The sequence below is a fragment of the Barbatula barbatula genome (assembly GCF_947034865.1).
Source record: "Barbatula barbatula genome assembly, chromosome: 9".
NCBI classification, from domain to species: domain Eukaryota; kingdom Metazoa; phylum Chordata; class Actinopteri; order Cypriniformes; family Nemacheilidae; genus Barbatula; species Barbatula barbatula.
The window spans coordinates 7,319,088-7,338,618 of NC_136772.1; the positions used below are offsets into that span (position 1 = coordinate 7,319,088).

The 19,531-nt window shown below is 37.8% G+C and overlaps 1 protein-coding gene across 3 annotated transcripts in view; it reads right to left on the minus strand.

The window, feature by feature from the left end:
• Nucleotides 1–19,531, minus strand: part of kdm6a (lysine (K)-specific demethylase 6A) — a 38,419-nt gene that overhangs the window by 12,963 nt on the left and 5,925 nt on the right. For 2 of the 3 annotated variants that reach the window (XM_079464820.1, XM_079464822.1), the window contains exons 3-12: nucleotides 16,273–16,381; nucleotides 16,143–16,192; nucleotides 14,692–14,750; nucleotides 11,902–11,946; nucleotides 7,089–7,209; nucleotides 3,611–3,665; nucleotides 3,148–3,182; nucleotides 1,592–1,685; nucleotides 411–537; nucleotides 21–119 (exon numbers count right to left, since the gene is read on the minus strand). In XM_079464820.1, coding sequence (XP_079320946.1) covers nucleotides 21–119; nucleotides 411–537; nucleotides 1,592–1,685; nucleotides 3,148–3,182; nucleotides 3,611–3,665; nucleotides 7,089–7,209; nucleotides 11,902–11,946; nucleotides 14,692–14,750; nucleotides 16,143–16,192; nucleotides 16,273–16,381 — 794 coding nt within the window. The remainder of the gene's footprint in view (nucleotides 1–20; nucleotides 120–410; nucleotides 538–1,591; nucleotides 1,686–3,147; nucleotides 3,183–3,610; nucleotides 3,666–7,088; nucleotides 7,210–11,901; nucleotides 11,947–14,691; nucleotides 14,751–16,142; nucleotides 16,193–16,272; nucleotides 16,382–19,531) is intronic. The other variant, XM_079464821.1, reaches the window with a different exon arrangement.

Consider the following 19,531-nt stretch of genomic DNA (forward strand, 5'->3'; position numbering starts at 1 on the left):
CTATCAATGTAAGAGCTTACCCAATCGAGCACCATGTATCTGCACTGGCCTCAGACTTATCAATAGACTGTCGGTAAGATATGAAGGCATCTTGAACCTTCCCAATACTTGAGTAGCACCTGCATGAAAATCAGAGCAACTTCAAAACCACATCTAATGAAAACACGCTTGAAAATATAAAGCATCTTATGTCAAATTTGAACAAATAACTAGAACGCAAGGCAAGGCAAATTTATTTATATAGCACATTTCAAAAAAGCACAACTTTTAGAATACAAGACCGTTTTTAATGGATGGCAATAAGCTGAATAATCAAAATTAAATACAAAGTCATAAAAAAATGCGATGTTATATATATATATATATAAGAAAAAGTGAATTATTCGATTGAAAGACAAAACTCTGCTTACCTGCCCAGGAAGTACCAAGACTGTCCCGAACTGGGGTCTGCTTCTAGGGACTTCTGCAGACACTGAATAGCATAGCTGTTCTTGTTGGCTTTGTCTCCCAACTGCTCGACTGTGTGATGCATCCAGCCTGAGGAAACAACAGGAAACATAAGGATCAAAATGCCATCAATAACCAAAAGATCTCCCTCAAAACCAATCCGTAGTGCGCTGAAGAGACTGGCCCTTATAAAACAAGCAAATGGTCTGTGCCTGCCGTCTTAAGGGAAGGGAGGTGGGGGAGTGGGCTGGGTTCTAATACCACCAGCAGCTTCAAAAGGTCCCAGCAGATAACGCTCTGTCTAAACAGCCGTCTCTTCACCATTCCCACCCAGCCAGAGGTTGTTAAGAAGAACGAGACCGTGTGAAGACAAAGAACTTCCCCCATGTGGCCTGGTTTCTCCTAGACACTGATCCCAGCTGAGTTCTTAACACCTGTGGCAAGCGTCTGCTCTCGGGACACGTTGCTACAGCAACCAGACCATAGCCGACAATTGCAGGGGCAACGTGGCAATAGCTTTATTGCAGCTGTTTTTGTTTTCTTTCTGGACTGGTGAAAGAAGCGCAGCGTGATGGAAAACTAAATCTCAGCTTGAGGATTCACACTCAGCACTCCACAGGGTTATTTATGTCTTCAAGATTCATTCTTCAAGCTTTTTAATCCAAGTAACAGACAGAAAGTGACAACCTGAAGTTAGCTGGTCAGTGGTTAGCATTGGTTGTTGGCAAACAACCAATGCATCGGCAGTTCTTGCGCAAGACAAGTTTACACAGCATGGAGAACTGGTATATGTTTGAGAAAAGAGGGAATATACATTTGAGGATGCCATTATAAATGTTGATGTAATAATGTAGTGCACAAAAGTGCTGTTGGAAAAGTTATTACATGCATGCTCTATTATTTTTGTCAAATGCTTTCAGTACTCTTAATCCTGTTTAACAATATCTTAATCCATTCCACACAACTATATTTTCTCAGCAGATTGTGTGCGAAAACTGTTAACATTCAGAAAACTTTCAAAGAACGCACAAGTTTTTTATTGCTTGAAAAACACCATAAGAAAATGCCTACTATTTCTAGGTTTTCCATTATAATGATAGCCCAGTAAAGCAGAACATGTGAACCAGATAAACCAGATACTCACCTAATTGTTGGAGCGTAGTTGCCTTCACCTGTGCAGGAAGATTCTCTGTTTGTAACAGACTCTCGTAAGCTTCCTTTGCAATGCTGTATTTCTTCTGTGGGCAGACAGAAAATGGAGAGATGTTTTACCATACAAAAGGGTCAGCGCTTTTACAGCCCCTCCGGGTGAAGACAAAGGGCCCCGTCAGAATTACCACAATGTACAGTCTAATAAGTGCAGAACAGGACGAAAGAAAAGACTGCAGTGACCAGGCCAGTCATAGGAGACGCCAGACAAACTCATGGCTAGAAACAGGGGGAGGGTCAGTCTAGGACAAACCAGGCCAGACTAGACTTAACAAGTCAGACAAACACAGACATGCTCTGTATGAGTGTAACTTGAGAAGCACTCTCAGTGTTAGTGTTTGTTTTCTTCGGTGACCTTGATGCAGATCTTTAGGGAGCTGATGGCTGACCACCACATCCTCACACAAAAAGGATTTACCAGAGCACCTCAACACATGAGGGTCTAACAACATGATAGTGATCTCATCTGTGTGCTGTGGACTATAAAATTGACTGGTTGTAAAATGCATGCATTGGCGGGCTGGTTAATGTATCTACCAGATGCTTAACTTTTGATATAAAGATCTAAAATGTACATAGATTTGCACAACACCACACAACTGCATCGAGCGTTGTAAACGGTACGATTTAAACAAGGCAAGGTTGGATAGGAACCGTCTTAGAGGGCCGAATCATTCTCGTTGCTTAATCATTACACTCCGTGCCGATCCATGCAAGCCGGTACATAAATGGTTTTATTTTCCAACGGCTGATAATGAACATTTTTAGAATGTTAACACAAACGCGTCACCTGCTGCCTTGGTATCAAGAGACTGAGCTATAACGGCTCTCCGCGCATTCATAAGCACAATTCAGCACGGTTAGACAACAGCGGCTAAAATTCTGAGATGAGAACAGTTTGTAATTGTGCCGTGCTGAACCAGGCTCACGTAGAAACATAACTTTAACCGTTTAAGACTGTGCTTAGAACGGTTTGGCGCGATGGTGGAAAAGCGCTCTTAGTTTAAAGGACAAAACTGACTGAATAACAAGAGGTCATTAATAACCAAAGAGACAAACTAAGTTGATGGAAAACAGAGGTAAGGGGGGAGTGAGTAGAGCCTTAGAAGCAGATCTAGCAATCATGAGGGGATGTTTGGGCAACAGAACTAACTGCGAGCAAAGGAAAAATTTAGGAACAGCAAAATGTACCTGTCACATCCATTACCTGCTTTCTTAATAAACAGAATTTGTACACCAGTTTTTTCACATAAGATTCTGGATGTCCAACAAAAATGTCTCAATATATTTGAGGGATAAGGTTTGGTGAAGCGGTTTCATTCACTCAATATTAACCACAGACTTAATCCAATGGAGAACATGTATGAGAAATTAACTGATGAAAAACAGACCATTGTTATATTTTACAAAACACAGGACAGATCAAATACTTAAAAAATAAACACCAGCACAACATACTTTATGAATAAACCGTTAAAAGAGAACACTCACCTGAATTTCATACACATGAGCAATGTGGAACTGAACTGTGGGAACAAAAGAAGACATTTACAATTATTAATACTGCACATCCTTTTCTGTTGGAAATCTGATTAATTAAACCAGCGTTCGCTGTTTGGGCCTTAGCTTTGAAAAGCTTTCGGGTGTACAGCACACACGGGGAATCTTAGCTTGCCCTTCGTGCCCTTCAAGCATGTCATTCTCGCCAGTGTGCAAGGCAACACGTGGCTGAATCTAGTGATGCAGTTTCCTTGACAACTAGGGCAAGGTGAAAATAGCAATTGAGGAAATATTCAGCTGATCCCTTTCCCATTAAATTTTATCTATCCAGGGCAACACATCCCGTATGATACACTGCTAAAAAACCTGTTCATCAATACATACATAATCAATGTAATGGTCCCATAAAAAGCCTCATTTACTAAAAATAAACATGATTTACAGAGGCACTTACTTTCAGCTTTGGACAAAGTGCAGGGTGTGGAATCAATCAAAGCCAGCTGGAAATGCTGCAAGAAACAAGGCATGGTTTAAAAGGATTAGATGGATTCTAAATATTGACTGTTAGAACTGACATCCTATTGTAAATCAAAACATTTAATAAAAGACAAATGAATAAATAAGGGGAATAAGTGAAGGTGCTGTTTATGTCCACCAACACTACTTCCAAAAATAAATCTGCATCCTGTCATAATGGAATGAGCCATAAAGGGGCACAAAACTAGCATTATAACGACAATAAAATGTGATCAAAGCATCTTTCTGGACCTGTAATAATACAACTAATATAAAAATATGTTTTTTTGGACTTTTAGATGTAGTCTGACATGGACATTAATGAACACCAGCTACTTGTCTTCAAACATTAAGAAAAAAATTATATATATATATATATATTTATATTAATGTTTACATAAAAATTATAAAATGAGTAAACGTTCACATATAGTTTTCATTATATGTTTTCTATGTACATGTATGTGTTTAGAAATACAAACTGTATAAATAGACATGTAAACAAACTTTGATTCTTGATGCGATTAATACATCATTGAACAGCCCTACCTCAAACCCTATGTTTCTTGCATGAAAATGTTCGTACTGACCCCCCTTTGTTCTCAATAGTGTATTGCATAATAAACATTCCCAATTTATTTATGAATAATCAAAAATGCTGTGTCCTATATTAATACCGAAACCCTTTCTAGTCTAGAGATACCAAGAGGAAACTCATAACCAGCATAGCAACAACTGAGGGACGTGGCTATGCATTACAATGTCCTGTTCAGTAGCACACCCAGACCTCTAAAACCGGATGGGAAAAGTAAGCACCCATAACTTTCCTTTATAACAAAATTAAAAGATATTCAAGTGTTAACATTAATACTTTAACATTTCAGAACAAAGCACAGGTACAGACCATGTGTAACCAAGCGAGTGTGTTCTCATAAACTAGCCCTGAATGTCAAATATATAATAAACACATCAAACTGCATGCCAGCAATTTACCTGAAGCAAGAAAAACAAAAAAAGCACACCTATCGACTCCATACAGAGAAAAACATAGAATACTGACCACAGCAAGCCCTTTGTGCTGAGCTGGTCTCCCATGACCAACTGTGCCTCCTACATGCTCTCTCCTTCTCTATGGCTCTCAACTGGCAAGCAGATAATGCAGCAGGATTACCAGTGTCCGTCTCTCTCTCTCTCTCTCTCTCTCTCTCTCTCTCTCTAACAGTGATTACTATTCAAGAGAGAGAGCAATGCCGGCAGCTAAGAGATGACACGCTGCTCTCTCACTTGATATCTCTAAGCATTTTTCACTGCACACACCATACGCCTAACGTGTGCTTCCTCTCTGCAGGAAATCGGTGTGAAAGGCAAAGATGAGGAAATCAGAAGAGGAGGCATCAGATAATTCAGAGGGTGCTAATAATAGAACAGCAACCCAATTTCTGCCATGAGGGTGAAATAAAGTCATGGAGTATGCAAAGATTTCAGATTCTACACAACCACAAAAAAACAAGTGATTCCTGCAACTGCCAACCAAACCATTTCTTACACAGCCATATGTTGACTGGTGTTATTGATTTCTTACCATTTAAATATCAAAGAAACCCAAAAGTTTACGTTTGCAAAGTATCAACATAATTCCAAAACATATGTAATGACAATACAGCACTTGCCCGATAAAGAAAATTACATTCCTGGCTATGAGTCCATCAAAATTTTAAATGATATTTTGTGACTGCTGATTATGAACCAGACAAATGTCAAAGTTTTAACAACGCAGGTACTAATACGGTCATGCTACATAACGGATTGATCAATTCAGCTATAACGAAAACTCTTAACTTTATAAACGCAAATCTTTTGTCATCAACTATATAGATTTTACAATCTGTAATGTCTCACTCTCAATTATAGCTGACCTTTAAAATGATGTATGTATTAAAATATAGTGTCTACTATAGTAGACTTAACATAGGGTTAAAGAGGTGGGTCTGAGCACTAGGCTATGCGGTAGAGAGTGCACACGGTACAGTATGTGTAAAGAGAGGGCTGGTCATCTGCTTTTTTATCATGCCTTATCAGGCAGTTTAGTGCAGATGGCCGCCCAGCATGTGCATATACTCTCAAAAAAAGAAAATGAGTGCATGTAGGGATGCAAAAATAATTTTCTCCTACCACTTATGGCATCAACATGAGAGACTGTTAAATAGGGATGCAGCGATTAAGAACGGAAACGTTGTAACTTGTACAAAATTAAAACAAAGTTACACCAGCGGTGCACCAGCTTAAAGAACCGTACTTATCAGACACACGGAGGCTACAACACATACTAGATTAACTATGGCAGAGAGATCAAACAGCCAATCTAATATGAACATTCACAATCAAGGCTGTAGCGGTGACACTTAGGCTTTCAGAGCAATGTGAACGAACAAACAAAGCGGCATGAAGATTAACGGGGGTCGCACACCGGACAAGCTCATCATTTCACAAACTGAAGGCTATCATTATAGAGTTGTTAGGCTAATAGTTCTATGGTATTATGAGCTTATTTATTAAGATTGCATAGGTAAAAAAACTAACTATACATTATTATTTATTTATGACTTTTTGTGGCGGGCAAGTAACATTTTTGTCAGGGCCAGTAAAATGTAGAAATTAATATATGCATAATTATCGTCTTAATCGTGCAACCGTGATTATTCCTCAGACTATAATCGTACCAACAAAATCTATTATCATTGCATCCCTACTGTTAAATTTATAGGACATAACAGACATACGCTGAAACAAAAATACAAAATGCTATTTTCAAAAAAGGTGACAAGCCATGTAGTACGTTAAGACATTAGCACAGTCTCTGCAATAAACATAATCCATATGTTGACAAATGCTTCCATAGAAAGTCAAAGGGAGCCTACATGAATCTTTCAAGACAAGGTCCATTTATTCAATCGCAAGAAGCACTTTAACCAAATATGAACAGCTTTTTACCCAAGTTTTTAAATAACAGAAATAGATATTTTAAACAAATATTAAGGTTTGCTTTCTTAAAGAAACTTTACTATCATCGCTGAACAATAACCTGCAAACAGCACCAACAATCTGACAAACATTCTTAAGACCAGCATCATGATATTTTTAAATCCTTTAAAAAGGGCTGTTCCTTGAACTAAACCATTTAACCATATTACCAAATCTTAGAAACTAGTGTTTTTAACAATAATAATAAAAGCCTACCATTCAGGATTTTGAGCTCCATAAATTCAATAATTGTGGACTGTACATATTATTATATTGAAACAAAGAATATATGAAAATGTGAAATGTTTAATAATGCCCAACTGTTTATAGTCAAGCTGTGAATTACAAAACCTAGAGAAAGATAGAAAGAAAGCAATCACTATTAACAGACATACCTTGAGGCTTGACTTGTAATCTGTGCTGACTTTAAACATCAGGCCGAGTCGCAGATGGATCTCCTTGGCTCTTGAGAAGCTGGGGTCAATGTAAAGCACCTCCTGAAATGCTTTAATCGCCCTGTAAAAGACAGAAGGGCAAAAGAAACCTTAAAAAACACATAATATACATAATTATCAAACGATAATTTAAACAATTATCAAAAAACAATAAAAAAATCTGTCAAATGACCCTAGGCCCGGTTTCACAGACAAGGTTTAAGGCTAGTCCCAAACTAAAAATAATGTGGGACTGGTCATAACTGAATATAACTTTAACTTTATATAACTATAACTATATATCTTTAAATATATTAGTGGCATTGTTTTGTCTCAATATGCACACCAATAATGTATTCTTCTAAGGCATTTCTATTAAAGCGACAAAAATATCTTAATTCACCTACGGCATAGTCCTGGCTTAAGCTATGGCATGTCAGTGAAACCAGGCCATCATGATATTAATATTCAGTAACAAGAAGCAACACCATTTGATGCTTAGAGCTTGAAGAAAACTGCCAGAAGTAAAAGCATCACTGCCATGGAAACGCTTGTGAATCACTGGTGCTGCATGATAAACTCTGTAGTAACAAGGCTGTATTAGTGCATGGGCATAGATGATGATATTGCAATTTTAAGTACAGAGAGCACACAACAGACTACTACAATCTCGCATCTTTGACAGATTGATTGCAACACAAACAGGCGAACAGGAGTTTTTTCTGAGGCACCGCCCACTGAACTCAAAGGCCCTAATAGCCCCTCCTCTCCCCCAAACATCCTCTTCTTTCTGTACAGCACAGTAATGCACTTAGCACCACACATGAAATAAGGCAAAGCTTTATTATCATTTCCTTCTTTCGAGTCTTTAAATTACTCTCACATAGGATGCACTTTTACAAGACAACAGGCAATCAAGGATTACTAAATATACAAGAGTTTATTTATCCAGTTACCATGTTTACTAACACAGAACTGCCCTTCTTTGATATTTACAAGGCATGATGGGATTTTAATGTGCAATGCAATGCAAAAATACTCTTTTAAAATATGAACCATTGTTTAAATGGCATGTGATAATTAAACAAACAAAAACACATCACTGCAATGTTTTAATTTACTTAAGATTTTACTTTAAAATATTCACTCTAAAGGTTACACAGGAACAACTAGCAGTAAAGTAATCTAGTAGTAGTAAACTAGTCAAATATACCACTTTGTGTAGCTCAGTGGTTAGAGCATGGTGCTAGCAACGCCAAAGTCGTGGGTCTGTGACAGATTCTGTCACATTCCCAGCAATAATATATGTTATCTTGTCCTGCTTCCACACGCATCACTCACAGTGTGTCCTATTTTAATGGGAATTACATCGTCCAGAGTGCAGGTGACTTGGAACAGAGTGGTCTTCTTAAAGACATCACACATGACCCGCGACTAGTAGCCTAGTTTGTGCAACCCCTAGTGCGCAGTCATTTTTTGTTGTTGTGCTAACGTCATAAGAATGCAAAGCCATAGCAATCACGGCTTGTAAAAGTTAAGGTATACAAAATAATACACCTACGGCTCACTTTTACTAAAACCTAAACTAATTCCAACATGACAATCCAACAGCCTATTCATAACCAACAATTTACATTTAAGTCCCAAATGTTTGGGAATAATATCTTTATAACATGCATACTGCTAGAGCTAAGAGAACAGCTCTAAAACAAGTCCACACTAATGGGGTCCAATTTGAAAAATTAACCGAGACGGCATGTTTGTCAAAAAAAACTTTGAGCTTTTTTAAAAAGCTTCTCTAACAGTAAAATGCTTATGAAATAAACTAAGAGCTGTTCTGGAGATTGAGTTCATGTAAGTGAGATGCAGACAAATGCACGAGCATCACACGCGTGTAGTAATGCGTTAAACTGTGCAGCCCATTCACATAGAACAAGCAGATGACATATTTAAAAAGCTGGATGACGCTATTCCTTCCGTTCCACATCACAGAAATCACAGGGCTCTAAATATGATCCTAATGCAGCAGAAAAACACCTCAAATAGTGGTGCACCATTGATTTACATCACACACAAACAAGCACAGCGACAAACACACCTCACACAAACAAGCGACTCAGTCTAAATTACATGCCAAACTGTATCGCACACATGCATCATGGTAATATATTCTTCGCACAGACAGATTTTGTCTGTAGCTGGACATCCCTGGTCTTGTACCTGCAGCAACAACACTACCACATTGTCCCTCCATTTGAAAATAACGGACTTATTTCACGGCAATGTGGAGCAAAGGCAAAGTAAATAAACGTTTGACAGAAATGACAAGATAAGGTTAAGGTTAATGATAAGGTTTACGTCCATGTACTGCACATGAGTTTCCATGTGGATAGGCAGCATTTGGAAAACGCTTGAAGATGCCATTGTGGACAAAGATCGTTTTTAAAACAAAAATTCAATTTTCTAAAGAAAAATAGGCTGCACTGGCTGAGATGAGGGCGGTCAACAACAAATTTAAAAATCCACTCTGTTTGCAAATACCAACTGTGCCTTCAAAGCAATGCAGATGAAAAAAGACTAAAATATAAAACTAAAGACAAGCCAAATTAAAACAAACCTTATTTAACAAAAAGTTTACACATTTGTGGTTTGGACTGAAAACATCATTATAAACTTTAAATAAAACATGCTATTACAATATGGAAAGATCACATCAAATGATTACAAATAAATATATATCTTTAAACCTATCTGGACTTATAAGTAACAATGTAAATGTCCCAAGCATGACCTTCAGGTCATTTATTTATAGTCATTTAACAGACGCTTTTATCCAAAGCGACTTCCAAATGAATCTGAACATCTTAAGTGTTATGGGTTAGAAAGTCGTCCAACACAGTATGGTTGAGGAATGCCTATGGAAGTCTAGAGTGCACACACCAGAAAATACATTAAAATACACATTATCAGCCCTGCCTGCGCAGTTATACACAATCTTTTAACTCGATTCATATAAACCATGCTACTAATCTTGTGACATAATTACAAGCAAACCAATATTTACAAACTCCATCCGTCCAGAAGTTCATCCACATCGCACCCATTCAAAAGAATGATTTACACAAAAAAAATACCTTTGCCACAGTCAAAAATGAAAGCTATAACTATGTTTGAAGCAGAAATGTAAAGCTTGAATTAATTACTCGATATAAATGGATTGTTTTAAGTAAGTCTCGCTGCCATAACCTAATCCAGTGGCTCTTTTTCTTCACAGCAGCGCAACAAGTGCTTTTGGAGAGCATGACTGCATTAGAAACCGTAATGGAAGGCTAAGTCAAGAGTCAGTTTACCACCATATGATATTTTAAACGGCCCTGCAATGGTGTTTCATGCATTTTCACTTATTTACAATGTTAAACGTGTTGTCTTCTCATGCTTGACATGGTCAACTTGTCAAACAATTTGTTGGACGTATGAAGTAGTATTTGAGCTCAATACTCTCCCCCAGTAATCGTACAGGATTGGGAAAGTTTTTTCCGAATATGAAAAATCGTTACGTAACAACTTTTCTTAGTCCCTTAATGGACAATTCTCCTGGAAAAGCATGCGGCTATCTGCTACTGCCAGGGCATTAACTTTCTGTCTAGTTTGACATAGAAGAACAAGTTATAATCATTATTGATTTTATTGCTTATACATGGACTCTCTTTCAACACAATGTGTAAAGTATTTAAAGCACATCTTTAACATCTAAATTATCGTATGCTACTTTTTTCTTTAGCTCAATTGATATAAGGAGAACACAATTAATTTAATATTAGCGAGTGTTTTGGGCCAGTCCTTAAACAGACATCTTTCTTATGCTGCTGTCCCTTTAAGAGCACTCTATACAGATATACGGATCTAATATACTGTGACGTGTTCGTTTTTCCCCCAGCTGAGTTCATATAGCCTATATCTAGAGCCATATCATTTCTGTGATGCGGACACGGAATCCTGCTATTTAAATTTGTCAGCTGCCGGTTCTGCGTGTATGAGTGAATGAGTTGCGAAGTTTAGTTGGGCTCATGGATTTGTACTTCTCACTGTATGAGGACATAAATACAAACATCATGTTCAGAGTTTATTTCATTGTTTAACTGTTTGAGAAAAACAATCGTCACTGAACTACATTCACTGAAACTCAAGCGTATAATGTGGGAGTGTCTTCACAACGACATGTAAAAATAAAACACGTATAGTATCGTATAGTAAAAAACAAAAAACGGTACACTAAAAATGATATGGCCCTAATAACATTACTGTTCTTTGTTGTTAACTAGTCTATTTATGTGATGACCTGCATTTCTGTTTTTAAAGATGATAACAGATCGCTTTAAGAAAGATGTGCTGAAAATATGGCAAAGTGTTGAAAGAGAGTTTACATATACAAGAAAAAATATTAAATCATAAATTATTTGTATTCATTTCCAATTGATTTATGAATGTATTAAACAGATTTAAAAAAAGGTTTAGTGATTCTTTTTTCTTACCTCACCCCATGACTCTGGTGCTACCAAATTAAGTGCTGGTGCCACCAACTGAATATTTTGGTAGCACCATTGCCACCCATCTGAAAAGTTAGTCTAGAGCCCTGCATAAGCATCAAAACAATTTATCAGCATCCTTTAATGCAAGCCAATTAATGCAGAGATTCCTGCTGCGTAAGCGTGCCGAGCATATCTACAGAGCATGTCTTAGGCATACCCTTAAAAAACCAATATGGTATGCCTACCTTCTCTGTCCAGAATGGGCATCTGAGGGGATGCGCTGCACTGCCCTAAGACAAGGAAAGAGGGGACCTCCAGTAGTAAATATAAAAACATACCATCCAAAACATACCATGTATTTGCCAAATAAATACCATTTTCCTATGTACTCTTATGCTATACATTAATATATCCACACATTTTGTCCTTAAAATACTAGTGGGGGTAAAATAAACTATGAAAACTTTGTGGTATCTTTATGATTTATGAATATGAGGTGACCATATTGTGTGCACAAATTAACCAACATATCTAAAGGGTAAAACAAATCCTTTAAAAAAAGGACCCAGCCAGCTAGAGACAATACTTTTATGGCTGCTATCATATACATTTTATTGAATTTGTAATGCAGTATTTGAACAGCATTACTGCATATAACTACATTCAACAAAACCAGATGGGTCTCAAATATATTAACACATAAATATATTTAAATAATGTCAAGTCTCTCTACAAATTAAATTTTTTATGTGCACGCACGCACGCTGGGGTTAGGTCATGAATGTGCTGCTTCTGCCGCTCACTGAACAGAGAAGAGACCGAGAGAGACATTTTTCCCCGCTCACTGAAAGTTAAGGGTTATCCAAAAAATACCCTTTTTTTAAGGCAAAAACTTTGCACCACTGCGCACTTTTGTCTGTATGCATGAACACGACGCAGGGGCTGAGCGACAGATACATCTGCACCACGAGTATCCGCTAACCGCGCATACGTTTTCCAAAACAGACCAGGCACTGTTAAGCTAATGAATGGGAAACACAGGTCCCTTCGCGAGCAGGGATAGTAGCCTATGATCACGCTCTAATGAAGGGAAATGGGGATTACAAATTGCCTTTATTGTAATCCGTCAAAATGCAGACTGCCTTCAGATTTTCCATCAATGACGGAAAATTTTCGGTTAACACGACCTCTGCTCAGATTATTTCAAACATATTATAAATGTCTTTCTTCTGTTAAACACATGGAAAGATATTAGTAAGAATGTTGGTAGTTTTCAGTTCTGGGACATCATCTACAATCATATTAGGGAAAAAAATTGTTTTGTTCTATATGAGATATTTTGAAGAATTTAGGAAAACAAACAGTTCTGGGCACCTTTGACTGCCATTCAATTTTTCAAAGATGTTCCAGAACTGAAAATTGGAAACATTCTTCTAAATATCTTAATCTGTGTTCATCAGAACAAAGAAATGTATAAAGGTATGAAATTACATGAGGGCGAGTAAATTGGTACTCAAGAAACGAACATTTACTCAAGAAACAATCACTCGACCCCTCAGTGGTCAGCAACTACAGACCAATCTCACTCCTGCCTTTCCTTTCTCTCACAGCACGACCTTCTGGACAATCCGGCTTCAAGAAAGGGCATTCTACTCTCCTGTCTGTTGTCGAAAACCTAAGGTAGGCAAGGGCTAAATCCTTGTCAACTGTCCTTATTCTGCTTGATCTCTCTGCTGCATTTGAACTACAAGATCCTGCTGTCCACTATCTTCAAACTGGGCATTTCTTGAACCACACTCAACTGGTTTGACTCTGATCTCAGGCAGATCTTTTAAGGTATCCTGGAGAGGCGAGACATCCAGATCTCACCAGCTGACAACTGGAGTTCCTCAGGGATCAGTTCTTGCTCCTCTCCTCTTTTCTATATATATATATATATATATATATAGCAAACCAATATTTACAAACTCCATCCGTCCAGAAGTTCATCCACAATCGCATATATATATATATATATATATATACCACCTCCCTGGCTCCAATTATTAAGGCACGTGGGTTCTCAAACCATTTTTATGCAGATTATACGCAGCATTCATTTTCTTTTCAGCCAGATTACCCCACCATCTCTGCACATGTCTCTGCCTGCTTTCTGGACGTCTCATCTCTTGGATGAAAAAGCATCACCTACAACTCAATCCTATCCATGACAGAACTCCTGGTTATACTGGCCCACCCATCAATTGAAAACCATTCAGCTCGGATCCTCAACTATAACACCCACCAAATCTACGAGGAACCTAGGAGTGATGTTCGATAACCAGCTGAAATTCACCACTCACATCGCAGCAACCACCCGACTTGCAGGTATGTGCTCTACAACATCAGGAAAATCAGGTCGTTCCTGTCTGAGCATGCCTCTCAGCTGCTAGTCCAACTCTTGTCATATCAAGACTGGACTACTGCAATTCTCTACTGGCCGACATTCCAACCAAAGCAGTAAAGTCCTTGAAAATGATCCAGAATGCAGCTGCACGTCTACTTTCCAAGCAGCATAAAAAAAAACACGTAACACCCCTCCTGATTTCACTTCACTGGCTGCCAGTTGCCACCTGCACCAAGTTTAAATCACTGACACTGGCAGTATTGAGCACAGACATAAATATATTAAAGTCTGTTGCATTTTTATAATTTCCAAAGGCTATGAAACTAAATTAAAATATTTATTCAATAAGCTCTAATACACAGGCCCAACTTAAAATAAATTAAAAACATAAAAATTGATTGTAAAGCTATAGAAAACAGTCAGAAAATGCAGCTTTCACTGTTGTCTTTAAGAACACAAAGTGTTGACTGAATATTTGCAAACAAAGCTATCAAGGGAGTGCAGTAGAATCGAGGCAACCAAATGGAAATTTAATGAATAGTATATAAATGCTGTTATGGATATTTCAACAGTCTGATGGGAAAAGAAAAATCAAAAAACCTTATGGAGCGCATTTAAACCACAAATGCTGCACACAATATGTACTTACCATTGAAAAGCATTGTAATGGAAGTAAACCAAGCCTAGGCCATATAAAAAGGCAGCATTCTGAAAAGAAAAAAAGATGAGTCTGAAACAGCATGAACACACTTAATAAAGCATCACCGTTCAATTAAACTCCTTAAAGGTACAGTTCATCCAAAAATAAAGTTAATTTTTTCCTACTATGGTAGTCAATGGTGGTCGGGAACAGTTTGGTTACAAGCATTCTTCCAAATATCTTTCTCTGCGTTAATCAGAACAAAGAAATTTATAAAGATTTGGATTACAGAGTTGTTATTTTTGGGTAAACTGTTTCTTTAAGTACTTCTTATTCAGAAAATGGCAACAGTGATTGTATGAACATACAATTTTCTTTCAAAAAAAACTTTCCCAGACCTATACGAACACTGGGGAAGTATATCGAGCACAGAAACAGTACTTCATACATCCAACTCGTTTTTTGAAAAGTTGACCATGTCAAGCATGAGAAGACACTGTGAAGTAGTCAGAATGTAGAGCTTTTTAAAGCAGCGGTGAAACTGAAATTTTGACCTTTACCAACAGCCCCCAGTTCAAGTCCATTATATGGAAAAGAACCCTGGAAAGCTTTCCTCTTAGGCCTCAAATTGTTTTCGACAGAGGAAATAAACACACGGTGTGATATGTGGGTGAGTGAATTATCATGAAATTTTCATTTTAAAGTGAACTACTACTTTAAACCCTTTAACAGGCAGTCAAAAATGGTTTATGTGCTTCTGCAATAAATCTATACTGACTCCTACAAAGAATGACAACAACTTGCAGAAAGTATGAAATCTTCCAATTTTCACAGCTCAGTCGGTAATGTTTACATTGGTAAATTTTCCATTACGCCATCCAAGCTAAACAGTGTCAAGGCAAAATATTCTTCATAATACAAATGAGACGCCAGTCTAATAACTCACAAAGACTGTTAAAGACTATTAGCAAATTCTATTAGCTGTATCCTGATGTTTAGCTTCTGAAATGTTAAAATGAATGCCTCTACATTCAAAAACAATATTCAAAAGCACTCCATCATCCACAGAATTTGGTCTGCAATTTAGATTTCACAGCCAATAACGTCACTCTTAACCAATGCACAAAGTGTTGGGAAGCCAGAACTGTCAAAGCCCATAAGTAGCAATTCTCCATCTCATTTCACATTGGCACAACATCAAAAAACATGAATCAAAATTACAGCCAGCTACACCTATCCTCTGATGGAGAACTTTGAAGGCAATTTCCTTAATAATTTGATTGAAATAGTTGTTTCTCGCAAAAATATTGTCCTATCTTAGCTAACCATACTACAATAGAAAGCTTATTTATTCAACAAACCAAAATAAAAAAATTGACCCTTATGACTGGTTTTGTGGTCCAGGTACACATCAATTGTAAATGTGGTCAAAGAGATTTTGGGAATGAAGAATCTCTCACCATCCAGTAGTCTGACTGTAAACTGTAGTATCTCTGGTATGCAGATAATGCTGAGGAAAAAACAAAACACTGATGATCACATTAATAATAAAACGAATAGAGATTAAATTCCAATAAAAGTAATGCTCACCTTTTGGGTACTCTTCCAGTAAAAGGTTGAAGTGACCTAGATGGCAAAATACCTCCGGCTCAATTTTTCCTTCAGCTTTTAAAATATATACGTCATAGCAACGAACAGCCTGTGGAGGAAACAAAGAATATTACACATTAAACATATCAGAATGTCCACCTGAACAAAATCTGTTTAATAAAAACCAGAGTTTAAAATTATTTAATGGCCTTAAACTAGGGCTGAACGAATACTTGCTTTTGTGATGAAATTGCAATGTGAAAAATACAATTCTAACCGCAAAGACTGCAATTAATTATGGGATGGTACAGTTCTGCTCGGAGCTGACCAGTACCATCTCAAAAGCATTAAAAACGCATGGAAAATGCACAGCACGCAGCGTTCTCCCATAATTGCTTGGGACGGAACATTGCTCTTTCGCGGTGACTGCCTGCGACTGCATCGATCTCTATTTCAGCATCTGTATTTAAACCACGAGCCACGTCTGAACAGCATGTTGCAGCACATGCACGCTGCGACTGCGCCCGTCTCTAATTAAGTGCGCTTCCCGCACGTCTGCATTTAAAATAATTAATTTGTACATGGACCTATTGTTCAATGGCCTCGGGCACTGTGGAAACTTTTGTGTAAAAGAGCAACTTGTGTGGGACTATTTTGACTGTTTTGTGTGGATGATGCTGCGCAGTGTCAGGTATTCTGTGTGCTGAGATTAATGCTACCTAAAGGGGCAAAAAAAAGGATGAACGATTTGATATTTGAGAGGTTTAAAACGAAACTAAGGAGTTCAGGAAACGTCATTTATCTGTTGCAAACTTGAAAGAGCGCTTTATCATTTAAAATCCATTCACAGCAAGAACAAACGACAGGTGGATTCTCTTGTTAAGTTTTATTTTTTCGTTATATGTACATGTGTTGTGAACCGGGGCGGACTGGCCATCTGGCGTACCTGACATTTTGCATGCGAAAAACCCTGGCTCTTTTCGTAATGGTCGCACCGGTGCTGATCAACAAATAATATTTGCGTATAATAAATGTAATACACAGAATGTTATATTGCGCAAGCAGTCACTCATTTTCATCTCCCCTCCTTCAACCATTCGCTTATCTATCAGTGCCCTCGCCCCCAAAGAGGTAGTGTATGCTATGCTATAATAGCTAACGAGTGAAGCTTTTAATCTTTAGAATTGAGTTTCTTGGGGTCTGCCGTTACTATTAGAGCGTGATTGACGCGCATTAACATTTGAATAATACAATTCCTGAGTAAACAATTGATCTCCAGTAATGCACAAAGCGGTCACGAACAGAAGGAGGTGCCACTCTAAAGTTCTAGCTTTGCCACCCCTAAATAATTGTGAGTTATGTAATTTGTACAGAAATTCAAGATCATGTTACAATTCTATTTAAAACTTGAAAACGGTGGCATCTTGCGTTATTCTGCACATTCTTGGCACAGAGTGGATAAAGGTGTGTGCATTAACAGGATGACAACTGCATCTTTGCCATTCTTTGTTATAAATGCAGCTTACATAAAATGATGCGGGAGCGATACAAGACCCTTTCCCATCCACTGTAAAAAGTTTTTTCTGCGTACACCCGTCGTCACACTGTTAACTTGTTACCTTGCTACGAGCATGATGATTTATATCACACAGAAATGTGTAATTCATGAATGAAGTGGTGTTTTATTTTCTGCACCTAGTTAGAGATCTGACGGTAGTTTTTAGAGCCCCAGAAAGACGACGGACAGATAAGAGTTAGTTCAGAGTGGTCCGGCTGTGTTATTCATTGTTCTGCGTTCCAAGTAAACAAAAGTGTACCTAGAAGCTCTTTGTCATTTTTCAGACGCGTCTGTATTTTTTATATTCATTTAAATAATGTTGAATGTGATAGATGAACACGAAGTCATGCACAAGAGTTACAGCGCTCGTGCTACTCAGAATGGATGGCAGGGAAACGTCATATCAAAACCATTCCTTCTACTAAAGAATGACTCAGCAGTTGATTGTGACTTATTATATGGATTTGTGGCTATAAATGTTGCAGATTGATCGATTAATGTGTTATTAATTGTAATAACAATAACTTGTCTTCATTCTGCATATTCATTAATTTTATTAACATCTTAATTATTTATTTTAATAATGTACAGTATGTGGTGCTTAGAAAATGGCTAGATATATACACTGAACAAAATTAAACGCAACACTTTTGTTTTTGCCCTCATTTTTCACGAGTTGAACACAAAGATCAAATAATTTTTCTATGTACACAAAAGGCCTATTTCTCTCACATATTGTTCACAAATCTGTCTAAATCTGTGTTAGTGAGCACTTCTCCTTTGCCGAGATAATCTATCCACCCCACATGTGTGGCATATAAAGATTCTTGGTAGGAACTGGAACATGCTGTCGTATACGCAGATCCAGAGCATCCCAAACATGCTTAATGGGTGACATGTCCGGTGAGAATGCTGGCCATGCAAGAACTAGGATGTTTTCAGCTTCCAGGAATCGTGTACAGATCCCTCCAACATGGGGCTGTGCATTATCAGGCTGCAACATGAGGTGATGGTCGTGGATGAATGACACAACAATGAGATGTTTTCTGACAGTTTGTGCAGAAATTCTTTGGTTATGCAAATCCCATGTTGCAGCCGCTGTCTCGGTGGCTGGACTCAGACAATCTTGGAGGTGAAGATGCTTGATGTGTAGGTCCTGGGCTGGTGTGGTTACACGTGGTCTGCAGTTTTGAGGCCGGTTGGATGTACTGCCAAATTCTCTGAAACGCCTTTGGAGGTGGCTTATGGTAGAAAAATGAACATTCAATTCGCAGACAACAGCTCTTGTGGACATTCCTGGAGTCAGCATGCCAAAACTTGCAACATTTGTGGCATTGTGCTGAGTGATAAAACTGCACATTTTAGAGAGGCCTTTTACTGTGGACAGCCTTAGGCACACCTGTGCAATAATCATGCTGTCTAATCAGCATCTTGATATGCCACACCTGTGAGGTGGATGGATTATCATCGCCCAATTTAAATCTAGATTAAAAACGCATCTTTTCAGCCAAGCATTCACTTAATGCAAATATGCTAAATACACCACCAGGAGAAGCTGACATTAGATATTATTTACTAGAATAATTGGATTTATTATATAACACACCTTGTAGTGTGTTTTACCCTTTCTTGGGTTTTTTGTTTTTCCCCTGTAAAGCTGCTTTGGAACAATGCAAATTGTGAAAAGCGCTATATAAATAA